Source organism: Anser cygnoides, chromosome 3 (genome assembly GCF_040182565.1).
Source record: "Anser cygnoides isolate HZ-2024a breed goose chromosome 3, Taihu_goose_T2T_genome, whole genome shotgun sequence".
Taxonomy (NCBI): domain Eukaryota; kingdom Metazoa; phylum Chordata; class Aves; order Anseriformes; family Anatidae; genus Anser; species Anser cygnoides.
In genome coordinates this window covers 119,464,578-119,483,044 of record NC_089875.1, presented here as the reverse complement: position 1 = coordinate 119,483,044, position 18,467 = coordinate 119,464,578, and the positions used below count along the sequence as shown (strand labels likewise).

The following is an 18,467-nucleotide window of genomic DNA, read 5'->3' as shown; positions in this document are numbered from 1 at the left end:
AATAATGCCCCAGATGCGCAGTGCTGACAGTGTGCCCACCTCTTCTGTGCAAGGAATCCCTCTGGACTCATTTACTGCATCCCTAGGACACCCATTCTGTGTCAGTGTGGGTACCCTGCCCCAAATCCCAAGCTACCTGTGGGATTTCCCTCCACACCATGCTCCATAATGTATGTGGAAAGAGCAACACCTCACCCCACAAGCCAGGGTCCCTGTAGGACAGATGATTCCCCTGGAGGAGAAGAGCTGGGTGCTCTCATCCCCCGCTGCTTTTGTGGACCTTGGCTTGTGTCTCAGTTGTGTCCTTACTAACCAGGGGGTGGGTGGTGGGACAAGGGGGGGACCTTGGTGCCCCCCATCCTATCTCTATACACCTGCACCTTGCTCCTTGGGTCACCTGCTGAGATGTGCATGCTTCCAGCAGTGGAACTAAGGCGAGGAAATGAGAAAGAAATCAGAGAAGCAAAGCAGAAGGAGCTTAATGTCCCAAAGTCCTTCTAAGTAGGATTTTTTTTTCTCCAGTGAAAGCAGAACTGCAAAGTTTTTCAAACCCAAACCAAAGCCTCAGGATGACTTTCCAACAGGTGACCCACCAGGCTGCTGGACCTGCCCTCCTGTTTGGTGTCGTGGCCTGTAAACAGCTCAGCAGGGCTCTCAGAGCCACTGCTATTGATTGATTCAGTATTGCTTTAACCCTCCTGCCTTAGAAAAGTCACGTAACTCTACTAAGTAACTAATAAGTTGGCAGTGTTTGTGGCTGGTGTGTTGTGTGATGAGGGACGTAACTAAGCAGGCAAAACCAGGCAACCACCCTGCACAAGTGTAAACTTGTACAAACAATTGGTTGCGGTCCAAAAGAGAAAAAAAAAAAAAAAAAAAAAAAAGAAAAAAAAGGAAATGCTTCATCACACCATCTCCCAATCTTAGGGGAAAAGCAAAAAACACCTTTCAAAGGTGGGCCAGGGAGCTAAAATTCATGGCTCCATTTGTTATCTGATTGCCTGAGTCAGTGGGGAGGAGGTTCCTGGCTCACAGAGCTGCCTGGTTTCCACAGACCATCAAGTATGTGTCAGCAAAGAGTTTTCTCAGCCTGCACGGAGCTTTGGAAGATGCTGCTTTTGGTTTGGGTCTGGATAAAGGTTTGTGTGCTCAAACCTGTCTGGCTTTCCCATCTGTGCCAGCTGGATTTCAGCGTGCAGATCTTGCTCTGCCCGTGTCCATCAGCCACCACAGAGGCAGGGAAATGGTGGAGTGACTCAAGATTAATTGCTTTCAGTCCTGTAAAGCGATGTGATGCTGATAAGCAAGACCAGGCAAATCAGGAGGACGGTAAAGAGAGGGAGCTCTGCAAGCCACTGTTTCCTTCCTCCACGGCACGATGCCTGGTGAGAGGCAGAGAGCCGGCGACAGCAGCTTCCTACAGTGCCTCAGACATGCTCATTGACACACTTTCCTCAAAAACCTCAGTTTCTTGTGAAATGAAAGAATATAGGCTCCTCCTGCCCACTTCTGAAGCAGACGAGCCATCTGCAGCTATACTTCTTGCTCTTGCTTGTTCTTCCAAGACTCCTCCAGGAAATGCTGCTGACATTTAAAGCTCCTAATATAACTCAAATCAACTGGTGCAGGCAGAACATAAGCTTGTTCTGACGTCTACCACATAATAGTTATATATTTGTGGCTTTTTTCCTCTCTTGAGGGATTTTTTTCCCCTCTGTGTAGTTGTATTAATTGCTTTCCTTCTTGTCTAGCCAAAATTACAAAGGGCAGCCTACAGTCAAAGCCCAACGGCTTAAAAAAACGATAAATAATTTCTAAATCTTTCTTCCCCATTACTAATCCATGCTAGATTAAAAAATTTGTGGCTTTGGGAAAGGTTCCACTCTTTCCAGCTGTAAGACACACACATCTGCCTGATTCATGGCACAATCTCAGGGAATACCTATGTAAAACACATCTTGAGCTGCCAGCAATAGACTTGGAAGAAAACACCCTCAGAGGTATTAAAAGAGTGCAAAGAATTCATTGAGGAAAACAGTTAATAGAGAAAATCAGTTAAACTGATTTAATTTAAACTGATTAAACCCTTGCACTAGCTGGAAGCTTTCTCTGGGCATCATTGCAAGAAGGGTGTTTGTAGGGTGGACACACGGGACACCATGTTTTTAGGAGGACACCATGGGTCTCTAGATACTAATGAGAGGCCGATTTGGGCTGAGAAAGGCCATAAATTTCCCATGTATTATTACGTATAAGGGCGTATTACCTGTGGGACATTTCTTGGAGAGTATATATATCCATATGGCTTGTGTCCAGCTCACCGGACTGATTAAGCATTGGAGACTGGCATCTGTATGCACCCATGAGACTTAAAATTTATCTTGATTTACATCTTCCTCGCTTACCTGTCTGTTTATGTCTTCAGAGAGCTTTGGCAGGAAAGAAATACCAGTCGTATTAACATTTGGGACCAATACACAAGCACAGTCAAGTGGCATTTTTTTGGCAGAGAAGCAGGAGTTTTCATGTATAGGCATAAAGCGTACATAGTGAAAAAAAAATAAAAAAAAGGAAAAAAAAACTTATAAGAACAAAGAACTTTGTGTTAATTTCCACATTTGTAAGCAGTGCATACATAGGTTTCTTTTCAGTACTTCCTTGTAAGAAATACTGCTGTGACTGAGTTTCAGAAGCATTCACAGGGCGTGAATTTCAAGAGTGTTTGTTCAAACATTTCTGCAAAAATAAATAAATCTTTATTAATTGACAATAAACCAGAAATACTTGAGCTCTCAGCTAATCAGGAAGGGTGTACCACATGGACAGTATGGAACAGATTTGGAATATTCCCACCAGTTGAAGCAACCCATGAAACACATCTATATTAGGTAGAGAAAGGACAGCATTCAACAAAATCCCAGTTCCCTTCTACCAAGCCTGTATGTGTGGTATTTCCATGTCTGTTTAGACAAACTTACACCGTTTCCTTGTTACACAGATTATACATTTCCATTAAACCCTGTGCAGAGAGGTTTAGGCCCCTAAATCAAACTACAGTGCCAAAAAAATGTAGTTATTGCAATAGCAATGCTAGTGCGAGGCAGTCACTGAAAAGTCACTGTACCTATTTCTTTAGTAGAAGGAAAAGATGTCATTGTCACAAATGGTCATCTTATTCCTGATGCAGAATTATGCAAAGAGGCTTTGCTTTGGAGCAAAGATAGGATGATCCCATACCATTTTCTGAAAAATAGCTCTCTAAAAAAGGCCGATTAAATCGAGGTTGCATCTGCTGGCACAGTTCTGCACAAATGATTCTAATTACTGAGAACTCGTGAGCTTTTTGCTCTGCAGACATCGGTTGCATCTTGAGAGGTGCTGACCTCCCCAAAAACCCTCTTGACTGACAAAGGGCTGGAGAAGAGCTGAGCACATTCAGTATTTCCCAAGAATTGTCTAACTGCATCCAAGGAATGAAACCAAAGAGTGCATTTTGGAGGAAGACGCCAACCAAAGGCTTCCAACCACTACAGAGCTGAGTCTTCCCACCACAGCCTGATCCAGACACAGCGCCTAGCCCAGGATCCCTGGAGCTACTGAGCAGCAAGGTCTCATCCTGGCTGCTGTGACATGCACCAGCAGTCTCAGGAAACCTCAACGTGCTGGGGGCTTTGCAGGCAGAACGACGGCAGCCGCCTTCCAGAAGGCTGCGAAGTTCAAGCAGGCAGGGAGCCCAAGTGCTGCACTACAAGCTGCATGGCAGGACAGAAGAGGGAGGGAGGTCGAGTCTAGATTACGAGGGGATGTGGTTTCCAAGGGCGTAACGGCTATGCTTCTGTGGATTTCTCTGCGTGGGTGTAAGGCAGAGACATTCTGCCTCTTTCTGAGCATTTATGTGACTGTTACACTCTTTGTTTAATATTTATTGCCTTTGTTATATAGATTAAAAAAAAACATATTGGCTGTAAGTAATTATATACTTCATATGTTGAGAAAGCCAGACAGCTTCTCTACAACACCAGGAAGAAAGCTTGTTTGTTTTCTTGTCCATGCATTTCTGTGGTTTTCTGCAGTTCTGTGAAGTCTTTATTGCACTTCTTTGCAGCACTTCCATCCTTTGCGAGGGCAAAGTCCCAGCTGCCCTTGCAGACATTTGATTTTCGGAGGTACGCAATGGCCCCCTTCTTCTTGACAAGTATGGAGGTTTGATGTAGCGTCTGGAATGAAAAGGATTTAAATCAAAACAGAAAACATAATTGCATCGCTATCTGAACCACTGACACACTCATACATGGAAATTATCATGAAGTTCTGGTTCCTATGTCTTCAAATGTAAAGACACAAAGGACTATGGGGCTAATCAGAGCACTTCTGTAAGAAGAGAAATTTGTGGTCTACCATCTAAGAAAAGAAATAACTGAAGGAGGAATATTGTAAACTTATGAAGAAGATGGCTGCAGAATGACTATTTGTTCCATTTGCAGTACAGAATAAAATCACAAGGGAAGAGGTTTTAAAACATACAGAATAAATTTGTAACTTAAGAGAAAAAATCCAGTAAGGACTTTTAAAACACAAGGATGTCTAGATTTAAAAGTCCTGAGCTGCAAATTCATGAAAGCCGGGAGAATGTATGGGAAAGTGTAATTACACCCTTGTGGTGCTCATTATACTCATTGTGCAGCCACACAAACTAACTGTAGAGGAGCATCCACCTCTGGCCATGGTCAGATACAGGATGCTGGATGAACTTTAGGTCAGACCAGCACAGCTGGATATAAAGCATGTATAGACATAATGATATTCATTGACTACCGAGGAGCTCCAAAATAAGCAAGTCCAGAAAGGATTAGACAAATTTATGAGGAAGAGGTCAGCTGGGGCCTGTTAAACCCAGCAGTGTGGATGCAGTCAGCAGGCCCCCAACTAATCTCCTCTCCAAATGCTGCCTGCCCGGGCAGGGTTTCCATACGTACCTATGCAGCAGGTTTTCTGACGTTCAGAGCAAGTTCCGAATGCAGCAAATGGCGGTGGGCAGGCTTTTGGTTGGAAGCAGAAACCGTGGTAGCGAACACAACGTAAGGTGTCTTTGGGCAAGCCGAGACCTACAGGAAGAACAGCATTCCCACTTATGCTGCGGGATCAGTCCATTTCCCACGGTCTTCCTCCTCCTGAAACCCCATGAACCCCTAATAGGGTTCTGATACAAATACCCCAAAAGCACAAGACAGATTCTCCAGAAGTTCAGAGAAGCCTCGTGGACCTCACAAGACTCCAAGGAAGGCCTTTGTACAACCAGAGAAAAAGATAGCTGTTGTTTCTGATCATATCCTGACCTTGATCATATCCTATCCTTTTAGTGGGCGGGGACAGCTCAGCCTTTGGATGCCCCTTAGTTCTGGGACTGCAGTGCTGCAGGTTGGTCATGGAAGGGACAGCAAGGTGCTTGTATGCCTTGAGATGTACCTATACCTTGCACAAAACCAAGTGTTGGGATCTGGTCCAGTTACAAGGGAGAGCAGACTTGCCCAGTTCCTTCCGTTTTTGAAAGCTTTACCCCAAGAAGGGGGAATTTCCTTAAATATGAAGAAGTTAGGCTAAAAGCACAGTCAGTAAATGAACTGGGGCAACAGAAGGGCTGAGGAAGGGGAGCCAGCATATTCACAGAGCCAACACAAACTTCTCTGGTGTAGTTCTACCTGAGTAATACAAGGGAATGCCTCTGTCCCTTTCCTACAGTACTTAAAAGAGAGGACTTGTGACCCTGGGTTATGAAGAGGTAGATCATTTCCATGGTGCCTTCTTCCAGCAGTGTCACGAAAGGCCATAAAGAAACTTCAAGGAGTTTTGAGAAGCCAGCAACCCTGTTGTGGTTTAAGCAGGGCCTTCCGTCAGAAAGTTCTGGTTTGATATCTGGTCGCTTTGGCTTCACCTTTCACTTGAGTTCCAGGACTAATGGGGAGCGTCCCTAAAAGGAGTAGCAACAAGACTCTGACCCTGTAAATGCAGACCCCACATGGTTCTTGCCCCTTACCTGGAGCTGCCTGGAAGAGGAAGAGGAGAACAGCCACTAGGCAGGAGAAGAGCTTCATGGTAGGAGGTCCCAGCATAAGGAGACGGGACCACAGCACAGCAATGTGGAGCAGGGGAGGAAGGAGCACTCCTGCTTTATAGGGCTGTGGGAACAGAGCTGGCCGTCCGGGGACTTTGGCAGTGGTGAGCATGGAAGGCGGGCCACAGAGCCACGAGTACAGCTTGACCGCTGCACGCTGCTAAACCTGAACAATGGCAGAGGGGCACAAAAGCAAGCTGAGAGGTAGCTACACCTCCTTACCAAGCCACTGGGAAGGCCGCTTCTCAATATCGACCTGCCCAGAGAGCTTCATTACTTGTTAACCTCAAAGATCAAGGTGGTTGGGAATGGACTGCCTGGAGAAAGCCTGTCATCATTTTGGTGGGAGAGGAGGCACCCGGGAGATTAATTATGATATTGGCAATAGCAGAGGGCTCAAGGTGCTGCTGCAGTGTTTGCAGTCTCCATTCATCAACAACTAATTTTGTATGGAATTAGCCTACCCTGGAATCAAAATTTGAACCAACTAAATAACTAATTTTCTTTCTGAAAATATTAGTTGGCTTGACAATCTGGACTCAATGCCCTTGCCCATATGCATAGGCCTAACTCCTTTGGGCTGCTCTAGGGTTTCCAAGACTTCTCGTGGGACTACCACCTCAGATACAGAACCTCTGGGACAGTCTGCATATGACTACGGGGCAACTGGATGCCATTCATACCACCTAAGATTTGTGAGGCCAAATGCCCAATAGGTTCAGACACTGAGATGTAAACACCTACATATAGTTGAGTAAGCACTATTTAATATTCTCCTAGGCTCCTGACTCATTCAGGACATCTTGGACCCTTTCCTTGAAACGACAGGAGTGGTTGACTTGCACCCTACTTGGTTTATCTTGGAAATGCTGGAAAATAAAGAAGAGCAGGGCAATCAGAAGATGTGAAGAAAGGTGAAATGCACAAGAAAGTGCAGATCTTGACAGACAACCACGTCTCCTGGATCCTGCGTTTGCTCGTTTTGCTCTCAGACGCCTTGGAAAACACCCAGGTGGTGAGTTAACCCATCCAGGTCAAGCCAGCACACATCACAGGGCATTTCCATCTCCACTCTTGTTTCACTCAGAGCAAGCACCTGAACTTCAGCAGAATGTAGAAGAACTGAGAAGAGCTTACACCTCAGAGGTAGAGCAGCAGGTCAGTAAGGAAAGCTGCAGATTAGTTAAGGTTCAGGGGTTTACACTTGCATTCAGCCTGGAAGTGCTGTGCATCGTATGGAAAACACGTGTCAGTCAGAACGCACCAGCCTTTCTGGACAAAGCCCGTTTGGTTTTGTGAGGCGTTTAGGTGAAATCATGCAGAAAATGGCAGAAAGCCTTCCCAGGGAGGACTCAGCGTGTACCACTGCTCTCCCAGGCTTTGCTTCCTCAAGTCCAGAGCCTTTTGCCAAGAGCAAGGTGTTAGAGCAGCCTGCAATTAACTGGCTTGGTTTGTGCTCTGACCGCCAGGACTTCATTTTCTGGAACTTGCTGTATTGTTAAAAACAGAATTTTGCTACTTACAAAGCAAAATCTTGATGTGTTGGAAGCGGTCAGCACTGCAGGATGCTGTAGCTATTACGGAAGCTGTTCAACCCAGCGTGCTCATGCTGGTCTCTTCCCCAGCACCAAGTGCTTTGGGGGTGCCCATAAGCCAGAAACAGGTGTTTGCCCACTGACTGCTCCAAGGAGTCCTGAGGAAATGCTTTGTCACTTTTCTGTCAACAAAAAAAAAGGAAGTGTTGTTTTTATTTTATTTTATTTTATTTTATTTTATTTTATTTTATTTTATTTTATTTTATTTTATTTTATTTTATTTTATTTTATTTTATTTTATTTTATTTTATTTTATTTTTTATTTTTATTTTTATTTTATTTTATTTTATTTTATTTTATTTTATTATTTTATTTTTATTTTATTTCAAAAACAGTGCCACCTACTTGAGCCTGTTCCTGCACGTGATATTTATGGATGTTGTTCTGACCCAGTGGCCTCGATGTCAACAATAGCAGCCTTCCCCTCGGTTAACGTGCATTGTTCTCCACTTTTCTGGCTTCTGTCTTAGCTTTTCACTTCAGATTCGCAGGCGCCATTGGGTCTCCCGAGCAGCCATGTGGCAGGAGGTCTGTCTGGGTCCCTTGCAGGCACTGCAGAGAAATGGAAGAAACAAGGCGCTGATGGGGAAACATCAGCTGTCTCGGATTCCAGCTGAAGCCAAGGGGAACGTCTCAGCTCTCAGACAAGATCCAACATTGCACTTCATCAGGCTGGAGCAGGAATCTAGACTTCTGATTTTGTAAACTTATTTTTAAAATTGCAAAAAACGTCCCTGTTCTGCTTAATTAAAGACCAGAAATGTTCACCTTATTTTATTTTATTTTATTTTATTTTATTTTATTTTATTTTATTTTATTTTATTTTATTTTATTTTATTTTATTTTATTTTATATTTTATTATTTTATTTTATTTTATTTTATTTTATTTTATTTTTATTTATTTTATTTTATTTTATTTTTTCCTATGGGAAATGAAGGAGAGATACAGTACCTCAAGCATGTTAATCACCTGCTAGAAGAGGAGTGCTTTTCTAATGATCTAACAATCAAAATCCTCTTTATATATATATATAAAGTATATATATATAATAAATATATGTATGTATTTATTTAAATATATAAAATATATAATAAATATATATATAACATATATATATATATATATTTATATATATAATTTTGGTAAATGATAAATAAGCTGAATTTCCAGCCTGGCCTGGGGAAGGATGCTCCTTCACTGAGCAAAAAGCATCTCCTGCCTGGCTCTGCGGCTGGTGGAGCCCATGATCTAGCTCATGGCTCCCTCTTGTGGGAGGCTTGAGTGGGAAGAGAGAAAAGGTCTTGTGGGGCAGGGCTTGCTCAGGCTGACAGGGAGCTGCCCGCCTCCTTTCTCTGTCTTCTGCATTGCTAATTTAGAGGAAACATCTGATGATCTTTAATAGGTCTGGAGAGCAGGGAAGAGGTTTGGTTTCAGACACCGAGCTTGATGGAGTGAGTGCCCCACGTTCAGGACAAATATGCAACTATAATCTTAACTTGTTATAGCTTTATACAACTTTATATAGCACATAATTACATAAAACCATGTAACTACAGTAACAATGGGAGCTCTGCTGCTCAGTGCACAGGTAGGCACCTTCCTTGCAGGCACATTCAGGTGTCTAAGGCAGAATGCCACCCCAGCAGGTGTTCCCCTAGCACTTCGTGCCTTGCCAGTCAATGATACCTTTTACAGTTGGAAAATGGTCACCACATGATGCCAATTACTTCATTTAAAAATTAAGATCATTTTCAAAAACTTGTATAGGAAGGGTTTCGGATAGTGTTTTGCTCAGATTTATTTTTTTCATGTAAGAGCATTTCCGTATAGACTTGCACCCTACCATTTGGACTAGATCTTGGAGGTCTTTTCCAACCCTAATGATTCTAGGATTAGCCCAGGTGAGAATGCTGGGATTTGTTACCCCCACAATTATCCGTTAATAGAAATCTGATAAAATTCAGCAGCACTCTTTTCCTCCTAATTAATATTAATCTACTGCATTTATACACAGTACATACAGACTATGGACAAGAAACTCATTGACTATACAAGTCAAGCAAACTGCTTTAAGCATAGTTAGACAACTATATCCATTGCAGAAAATTTATGTGTCTATTAAACTATCACTTATAACATTCCAGTAGCTTTGGGGTTAATTTTTATTTGCTTTTATGACCTTTCTCTCATTATTTTATCCTCATTCACCAAGGATTTACTGAAATGGGACATTCTTAATAGCTGTGATAAATACTGCACTTCGTCAAAACTTGTACACTCAAAGAGTTTATTTTCTTTAGAAAGAAAAATAAATACTAGCAGCAGCGTCAGAGCTCTCATTCGAAGGTTGTTAACATGAGCTCATGGCAAGTAAGAACTGACTGCAAAGATGTCAGAATTTTTGACATTAGGCTGAAGGCAGAGTGATGGGAAATGATGAAAGTGGAGCAAAACAGACATGGGTTGAACAGGAAACAGCACACTTTGAAAGAGAAGGGGTACGGGAATGGGAAAGACAGAGGTGCTGGTGCTGCTGCCCTGCCTCTATCCAGTCCTCAAGTAGGTTCAGATGAAACAGGACCTATAAAAAGGATGTCACTCTTGTTATAATTGAGAAAAATGCCTGATGGATTTCTGATATAAAAAGGTCATACTGTCACAGAAGACGTGACAAAGAAAAGGGAGGGGGGCAGAGCCAAGGCAAAGCCCAAGTTCGGTTACCCAACACTCCTAGAGGAACACCAGGGCAGCCTGATCCCCACCATTTCCACCATGGCAAGGTCATGGGCACCATATTAGGTCACAATAGGCAAGAATCAGCCTTGCAGTCTCCTGATCCCAGCCAGGTGTTGTCCATCACACCACCAGACCACTCTGCCCGTGGTCACCTCGGGGAGGACACCGGCACCACCCCGACCACATTACGTGCCAGGGAGCCCCACACCAACGCCCTGACCTCGTGGCGCAAGGGCAGCGCGTCTGACTCCAGATCAGAAGGTTGTGTGTTCGAATCACATCGGGGTCAGCCCTGGGCAACGCTCCGCACCCTCTCTATTGCCTCCGCTTTTAGAGACGCCCGTGCTGGCCTTGGCAGAGCAGTGGGGGGTGGCACTGGCAGGGCCGGGCAGGTCTGAGGGGCCGAGGGCGATGTCCCCAAGGAGGATCAGATCATGGCCTCGGGGAGAAGTGGCTGGCTGCAGGGTTAAGACCCAGTGCTTCCTCCTCACCAGGATTAAGGGGGAGGATGTGGGGAGCTCTAGGCTGGCCAGCTTTACCTCAGAGGCTCCATGAACAGCGTGGGGTCCCAAGAGCCGTGTCCACACGCAGCAAGGGCGTGAAGACAGCTATGAAGAGTCCCCATGGATTTCCCAAGGGCAGACCCATCCTGGCCGATGTGGCAGGTTTCTTTGAGAGGTGACGTCTGCAGCAGGCAAGAGGGGACAGGGGAACCTCGGTTCTCCTCACCTCTCACAGGATGGCCCCACAGCAGCACAGCCTTGAAGCAGAACCATGAGGTGGTCAGATGGGGTCACGGGCAGTGCCTGGGGGACCGGCAGATGTTCCTACATGCCTGGCACAGCTTGGGATGCTGCTGAAGGGCCTGGTGACGGGCATCGAGGGGGTTTTACACCGTGAGGGACACTGGGCGGCCCAGTGAGGGCACAGGGCTGGTGAAGGGCCGGGGCCAGTGGCGCAATGGACAACGCGCCTGACTACGGATCAGGAGACTGCAGGTTCGACTCCTGCCTGGCTCGGCACTTTTACTCTGCTCGTGGTGCCCCAATTCCTTCCATCGGGGTCTTCCTCCTGCTGCCTCTCGTCCAGCCTCATGGGTTTCTTCTCTGCAGGGTAAAAGCAATGCAGCAGCCTCCTGCCCTGCAGGCCCTTATGGCAGAGCTGGGCATCCCAAAAGGGGAAGAGTTAGGGCCAACCTAGTGCAAGGGACACCACAACAAATCCCACAGCAAAATGTAGATCCCTCCTTAACTCTTCCCCTTCAGGCCGAACTGATGCAGCACTCTGACCTGGTAGACGACATGCTCCAGGCCCCGTCTGCCTTTCCATCTCACCTCCGTCTTGCTGCATTTGTCAGCAACTTGCCAAGTCCTGCGTGCAGCACAGATGGGGCCCACAGGGAGCATGGGCAGGCCACCTGCCCACAGGGACACCCCAAGTCCAACCCTGGTGTGACTCAGCCACCAGCCTCACCTGGGTGCCAATGTGCTGCCCTTGTGCCACCAGGTCAGGATGCAAGGACCCAAGCGTGTCAGAGCCCTCACTCCTTGCCCACAGTTACTCATTAGCCTTCAGCTAGCTTTTGCTCAGCGGTGCTCAGTGGGAGAGTGGAGCTCATGAGGAAAACAGGCCCGCAGAGACCTCAGCAGAAATCCTACCATCCCACAGTACCAGTAAATCACTTTTCTGGGCCTAAAGTGCCCTGAGGAGTGGTGGCTTTAGAAGCACATGGCACACTCGCAGCTTTGACACGATAAGTTACAAGATGATGCTCCCATGGTACAAACACCAGAGAGATGGGCAAAAGGCCTGAAGGAGGAAGGACCTCAGGAGGAGAGCTGCCCCATTGCACCTCCAGGACAGCCAGGCCTTCTCAGGGCGAGCCAGGCAGGAGTTGAACCTGCAGTCTCCTGATCCGTAGTCAGGCGCGTTGTCCATTGCGCCACTGGCCCTTGCCCCCAGCCCAAATTGTGCCCCCACTGTGTTTTCTGCATTGCCTGTTGGTGGCTGGAGGGAACTGCGAAGACTAGCTCCTTCCATCCCCACCCATGATAGCCTTGCCTTACCCACCCATGAGGGTGAGGACAGCACCCATCCTGCCATGGTGTCTGTGCTGAGTCCTCCCCCTGGGAGGCCAGGCAGCAAGGGAAGATGGTGGCACCAGCTCCTCAGCTGCTCTGGTGGGTCAGAGGGGACATCCCTGCTGCCCCACGGGAGGTCCGTCTGTGACTGCCAGTCAATCAAGCGCTTGGATCATCCCAGGGCTCAACGGAGCTGTGATTCCTAGCTGAGCCCAAAGCAGCATGGTCTGTCCTCCTCTTCCTCCTGCCTGGTGAGCCATGGGTAGTGAAATCTTATGGATGGCCAATTCGTTTGCTTTTAGTTCTCACCGCTCCGGTCTGTTAGCAATAGGTGCTAAATTACATTAATCGCCCTTATGCTGAACCTGTTTTGCCTGGGATGGTAATGGATGAGTGATCTCCCTGTCCTTATCTCAACCCATGAACCTTTTATTTTCATTGCATTTTCTACCCTTGTTCTTGCGGTGGGGGAGAAGCCCAGAGAAAAGAGAGAAAAGCCAGGAGAAGGCAGGCCACAAAGGAGAAAGCAGTGCCTGTCACCATCATCACAGCCAGGATATGGAGAAAAGGAAAATGCCGAGCCAGGCAGGAGTCGAACCTGCAGTCTCCTGATCCGTAGTCAGGCGCGTTGTCCATTGCGCCACTGGCCCTGGTCCTGCTGGGGTCCTGGGACCCCCATCCCTGCAGGGGCTCTGCAGGGGGCTGGGGATGGGACGGGGCTCAGGGAGAGCCAGTCGGCCCCTACTGAGCACCACTGAGTGAAAGCTAGCTGAAGGCTGATGAGTAACTGGGCAAGGGGTGCTTGGAAAACAGGCTGGGATGGGGTGCTTGAGGGGGTGTGGTCAGGGACTGGGATGGGATAGTGCCATGCAGTACCGCAGGCTGGGTGACTGTCCGAAGTCCCCGGACATACAGGGTCCTGGAGAACAACCACTTGGACAGGAGCCATCAGTGTGTCCTTTCGCCTCTGAAATCCAACTCCGTGCTGGGCTGGGCTGTAAAGAGCAGTGCCCCAAGTTCCCTCCAGCCACCAACACACGCAGATGGTGCAGAAAACATGGTGGGGGCACAATTTGGGCTGGGGGCAAGGGCCAGTGGCGCAATGGACAACGCGCCTGACTACGGATCAGGAGACTGCAGGTTCGACTCCTGCCTGGCTCGCCCTGAGAAGGCCTGGCTGTCCTGGAGGTGCAAGGGGGCAGCTCTCCTCCTGAGGTCCTTCCTCCTTCAGGCCTTTTGCCCATCTCTCTGGTGTTTGTACCATGGGAGCATCATCTTGTAACTTATCGTGTCAAAGCTGTGAGTGTGCCACGTGCTTCTACAGCCACCACTCCTCAGGGCACTTTAGGCCTGGAAAGGTGAGTTCCTGGGACTGTGGGATGGCAGAATTTCCGCTGAGGTCTCTGAGGGCCTGTTTTTCTCATGAGATCTGCTCTCCCACTGAGCACCACTGAGCAAAAGCTAGCTGAAGGCTAATGAGTAACTGTGGGCAAGGAGTGCTTGGAAAAAAGGCTGGGACATGGTGTTTGAGGGGTTATGCAGGGACTGGAAGTGCACAAGGTGGCTAATGGCTCTTACTGCTCCTCAGGGATCAGTGCTGACACTGATGCTGTTGAACATCTTCACTGACACAGAAATGGGGTGGGATGAGCTCATGACTGACACCAACAGGAACGACCGTCATTCTGAGTGACCTGGACAGGAAGAAGGAGTTCAGTAAAGGCAAATGAGATGTCCTGCACCTGGGATGGGATAATGCCATGCAGTACTGCAGGCTGGGTGACATACAGGGTCCTGGAGAACAACCACTTGAACAGGAACCATCAGTGTGTCCCTTCACCCCTGAAGGGCAACTCCATGCTGGGCTGGGCAGTTAAAAGCAGTGCCCCCAGCTCAAGATGAGGTGTTACTGATCCCTTCTAGCACTTCACATTGGGGCGTTGTGTCCAAGACTGGCCTCCTCAGTCCAAGCAAGTACAAGGCACAGACAACAGGGAGCAAGTCTAGCTTTGTGCTTTCCCCTATTTTTCTGCACCTCTTTGAACTTTTCCCCTAACAAATGCTTTTTGGAGCCCCTATCACAGGGATTAGCAATACCCTGCGGAGAACAAGCCCACGAGGCTGAACAAGAGGCAGCAGGAGGAAGACCCCGATGGAAGGGGTTGGGGCACCATGAGCAGAGTAAAGCAGAGTAAAAGTGCCGAGCCAGGCAGGAGTCGAACCTGCAGTCTCCTGATCCGTAGTCAGGCGCGTTGTCCATTGCGCCACTGGCCCCGGCCCTTCACCAGCCCTGTGCCCCCACTGGGCCGCCCAGTGTCCCTCACGGTGTAAAACCCCCTCGATGCCCGTCACCAGGCCCTTCAGCAGCATCCCAAGCTGTGCCAGGCATGTAGGAACATCTGCTGGTCCCCCAGGCACTGCCCATGACCCCATCCGGCCGCCTCATGGTTCTGCTTCAAGGCTGTGCTGCTGTGGGGCCATCCTGTGAGAGGTGAGGAGAACCGAGGTTCCCCTGTCCCCTCGTGCCTGCTGCAGACGTCACCTCTCAAAGAAACCTGCCACGTTGGCCAGGATGGGTCTGCCCTTGGGAAATCCATGGGGACTCTTCATAGCTGTCTTCACGCCCTTGCTGCGTGTGGACACGGCTCTTGGGACCCCACGCTGTTCATGGAGCCTCTGAGGTAAAGCTGACCAGCCTAGAGCTCCCCACATCCTCCCCCTTAATCCTGGTGAGGAGGAGACACTGGGATAAAACCACCTCTCCCCACTGCCATGGTCCTCCTTGGGGACATCGCCCTCGGCCCCTCAGACCTGCCCGGCCCTGCCGCTGCCACCCCCCACTGCTCTGCCAAGGCCAGCACGGGCGTCTCTAAAAGCGGAGGCAATAGAGAGGGTGCGGAGCGTTGCCCAGGGCTGACCCCGATGTGATTCGAACACACAACCTTCTGATCTGGAGTCAGACGCGCTGCCCTTGCGCCACGAGGTCAGGGCGTTGGTGTGGGGCTCCCTGGCACGTAATGTGGTCGGGGTGGTGCCAGTGTCCTCCCCGAGGTGACCACAGGCAGGGTGCCCATGCATCCCTCCGGAAAGCTGCCCCTACCTCTCTGATAGGTCTTGCACTCTCCTAGAAATCTCAATTGCTGGAGGACGTTTGTACAATCAAAGAATTTGCACAGTCAAAGAATTTGCACAATCGAAGTGAGGGCTTTGAGCCTTGTGGCTGCGCGCTGAGCTCCCAGGAGCCGTTGGGTGGGCTGAGTCCAGGGTCTCCCGGCTTCGTGCCACCATCCACCCTGTCTGGTGTATGCCAGAAGAGATTTTGGTGTTACAAGATCCTGCCCTGCTGATCAGTTGGTCTGGGACAGCCTATGTCAGGGCAGTGGCAGAGCCATCCCACTGGCTCTGCAGGAGACACCATGTCTCTCCTAGGAGAGGGGCTGTTCTGGGCAGTGGTCTTGTCATATTTTCATCTTCTTCCTCATTTAAAGGCCTCCTTCCAGGCTTAATAGAGCAGCTGGCAATGATGCTCCCACTCCGTCGTCAGATGGACCCAAAATCCCTTTCCCGAAGGGAGCATTCTTTGGCCATAAAATCAGAGGTATGGGATGAGGGTTGAGGAGGACATCCCTCATCCCGGACCTCGTGGCGCAATGGTAGCGCGTCTGACTCCAGATCAGAAGGCTGTGTGTTCAAATCACACCGGGGTCAGCCTGTCCCACCACGGTGGGGTAGTGCTGTGGGATGGGCATTCCACAGACAGCTTCTTTTGCCCTCCTGCTCCATATCCCACAGCCCTGGTGGAGGGCAGCAAGTGAGCCCTGGCAGAGGTCTGTCCTTGCTGGCTAGGTGTTGGGAAGTATCTGGGTAGCTTCATCCTTCCCTCGCCCTATATCTTTTGGACATCCCAGCCGTGGTGCCATGCCTTGGCACTGATTCTCCTGGCCCTGAAACCCCTACACAAAGGCAAGTGCATCTGCCTCCGGATCAGGGCATTTAGAAAAAAAAAATCATAGAATCACAGAATCATTAAGGTTGGCAAAGGCCTCCAAGATCACCTGGTCCAACCGTCACCCTACCACCAATGTCACCCACTAAACCATGTCCCTAAGCACCACGTCCAACTGTTCCTTGAACACCCCCAAGCCCAGCCTGCAGTCTCCTGATCCTTAGCAGGACAAGTTAACATTGCAGCGCTGGCATTTGCGGTCTTGGCACCCTATGGGAATCTGTCTTGTGGCTGCAATTTTTTATTTTTTGCCTCCTGTCTTGTCAGTGTGCACTCTGAGAAAAGCCTGGGTCCATCTCCCCTATACCCTCCTAGTAAATGTCCCTTTACCTACTCTTCTTCAGGCTGGACAAACCCAACTCTCTGTTTCTCCCCATATGTCAGGTGTCCAAGTCCCCCACCACCTTGGTGGCTGTCACTGGACTTGCCCCACTGTGTTTTTCTGCTGATTGCATCTTTCTGTTGATTCTGTTGAAACATTTGGCTGTGAGGAACTGAAACCCAGCTATCAGGACTAGTCGTCAGGAAGGGCAAATCCCTGCCTACTCCCTGCCTGGTCTCCCATGCACTTTTTGATGAGATGGACAGAGGGGATGGAGGGCTGGAAAAAAAAAAAAAAAGACTTGAAGCTGTTGGGAGGCATGCCCATAGTTATAATTCATTAAAAGCAGTTGAACTCTTTTAATGGCTCTTTAAAAGTGAACTTTTAAAGGCATAAACAGGGAACATAATGAAAAGAGACAAAGGAGCACTGAGACAGACAACAAAGGGTAGAGAGAAACAGAAAACAGTAATTTCCCCAGCATCCGCAGCAGGTCCAGGCTGCTCTGCCTGTTCCAGGATCAGGCATTTAGCAGCAAGCAAAGTCTGACAGTTGTGTGTCCTGCACGCAGAGGAGAACATTGTCCCCAAAGTCCCTGAGAACAGCACAAGCGTCGGATTCACCTAACAAAGTAGTCTTGAGCTCACACCCCTAATGAACTCAGGAATATTCCTGGTGTTTTGGACAGAACATAATACTGGACTAGCATCTTCAAAAGTTCATGTAGGCACCAAAATGCCCTTTAGTCAGGAAGGAAGATCAGCCAAGGCAATCTGGCAGATGGGATGTCCCAAAAAGGCATTGCAAGCTAGCCCTGGTAGGCAGTGCAGCACTGCACAGCCATTCACTCACTTCCCTACCGCCCTCAAAGGGATGGAGGAAGAGGAAAGAAAGAGTAAAAGCAAGAAAAAATGTGGATTGAGATAAAACATGTTTAATAAGTGAAGAAAGAGTGGAAGAAGAGAGAAAGACAATGGAATGAAGCAAGACAATCACTCATCGCTGTAGACTGATGCCCAGCCAGTTCCTGAGCAAAAGATGGCTAACCCCTAAGCCTCGTCTTTTCCCATTTTATTGCTGAGCATGACGTATCTGGCATGGAAAGCTTCTTTGGTTAGTTTAGGTCCTCTACCTGGTTGTGTCCCCTCCCAACCTCTTGTGAACCCCCAATCTATTCTTTGGGAGGGGACAACGTGAGAGACAGAGAAGGCTTTGGGGCTGTGCAAACACTGTTTGGTGACTTGGGGGATGGAAGCAGAAGGGAACATAGGAAGTCCTTAGGCTCGGACCACCCCACAGCTGGGCGTCACAGCTCTAGAGAGCCCTGGGGCTGCACCAAGCCTGACATTGCTGGGGAATCTCATCCGCAGGCAGAAAACAGAAGAATCAGATGAAAGAAGGATGGCAAACTCCTTCAGAGTGTCTCCACTGTTCCTATCCCTGTGCCAAAAACCTAGAGCGTGCACCCTCCTGTGACTCCCATTCTCATTTTTCTGATGAACCGAGACCTAAAGGCCCCCTGCTCCATGTCCCAAAGCTATCGGTGTGTCACCAGTGGGTTGGGTGAGAATTCCTTGGTGGCTGTCCTCCAGATGTCGCTACCTCACTGCTTT

The 18,467-nt window shown here is 48.4% G+C and overlaps 1 protein-coding gene and 8 non-coding genes across 10 annotated transcripts; 4 read left to right on the top strand and 5 right to left on the bottom strand.

Moving 5' to 3' along the window:
• Positions 1–3,945: 3,945 nt before the first annotated feature.
• On the bottom strand, positions 3,946–8,515 carry LOC106038138 (gallinacin-11-like). Of its 2 annotated transcripts, none has more exons than XM_013184427.3 (3): positions 6,035–6,202; positions 4,977–5,105; positions 3,946–4,217 (listed from the first exon to the last, which is right to left on the bottom strand). In XM_013184427.3, exons 1-3 carry the CDS (start codon positions 6,108–6,110, stop codon positions 4,087–4,089), a joined length of 336 nt encoding a protein of 111 aa, XP_013039881.1. In that variant the 5' UTR covers positions 6,111–6,202; the 3' UTR covers positions 3,946–4,086. The 2 variants fall into 2 exon arrangements, 1 of the variants encoding a protein (XP_013039881.1); XR_010830694.1 differs by lacking the exons at positions 3,946–4,217; positions 6,035–6,202 and adding exons at positions 7,636–7,829; positions 8,053–8,515 and having other exon boundaries at positions 4,954–5,105.
• Positions 8,516–10,662: 2,147 nt separating this feature from the next.
• On the top strand, positions 10,663–10,734 carry TRNAW-CCA (transfer RNA tryptophan (anticodon CCA)). The gene has a single exon. It is a non-coding gene; the product is annotated as a tRNA-Trp (tRNA).
• A 657-nt stretch (positions 10,735–11,391) lies between these two features.
• On the top strand, positions 11,392–11,464 carry TRNAR-ACG (transfer RNA arginine (anticodon ACG)). Its single transcript has one exon. It is a non-coding gene; the product is annotated as a tRNA-Arg (tRNA).
• An 860-nt stretch (positions 11,465–12,324) lies between these two features.
• Positions 12,325–12,397, bottom strand: TRNAR-ACG (transfer RNA arginine (anticodon ACG)). Its single transcript has one exon. It is a non-coding gene; the product is annotated as a tRNA-Arg (tRNA).
• A 706-nt stretch (positions 12,398–13,103) lies between these two features.
• TRNAR-ACG (transfer RNA arginine (anticodon ACG)) lies at positions 13,104–13,176 on the bottom strand. The gene has a single exon. It is a non-coding gene; the product is annotated as a tRNA-Arg (tRNA).
• Positions 13,177–13,614: 438 nt separating this feature from the next.
• Positions 13,615–13,687, top strand: TRNAR-ACG (transfer RNA arginine (anticodon ACG)). Its single transcript has one exon. It is a non-coding gene; the product is annotated as a tRNA-Arg (tRNA).
• A 1,040-nt stretch (positions 13,688–14,727) lies between these two features.
• Positions 14,728–14,800, bottom strand: TRNAR-ACG (transfer RNA arginine (anticodon ACG)). The gene has a single exon. It is a non-coding gene; the product is annotated as a tRNA-Arg (tRNA).
• A 640-nt stretch (positions 14,801–15,440) lies between these two features.
• Positions 15,441–15,512, bottom strand: TRNAW-CCA (transfer RNA tryptophan (anticodon CCA)). Its single transcript has one exon. It is a non-coding gene; the product is annotated as a tRNA-Trp (tRNA).
• Positions 15,513–16,162: 650 nt separating this feature from the next.
• TRNAW-CCA (transfer RNA tryptophan (anticodon CCA)) lies at positions 16,163–16,234 on the top strand. The gene has a single exon. It is a non-coding gene; the product is annotated as a tRNA-Trp (tRNA).
• Positions 16,235–18,467: the final 2,233 nt, after the last annotated feature.

Coding starts and splice junctions, on each gene's coding strand:
- LOC106038138 (XM_013184427.3), bottom strand. CDS start 6,110: ATGCTGGGACCTCCTACCATGAAGCTCTTCTCCTGCCTAGTGGCTGTT. Junction 5,106..6,034: donor CCTCTTCCAGGCAGCTCCAG/GTAAGGGGCAAG, acceptor TTCTTCCTGTAG/GTCTCGGCTTGCCCAAAGAC. Junction 4,218..4,976: donor TCAGAAAACCTGCTGCATAG/GTACGTATGGAA, acceptor TTTTCATTCCAG/ACGCTACATCAAACCTCCAT.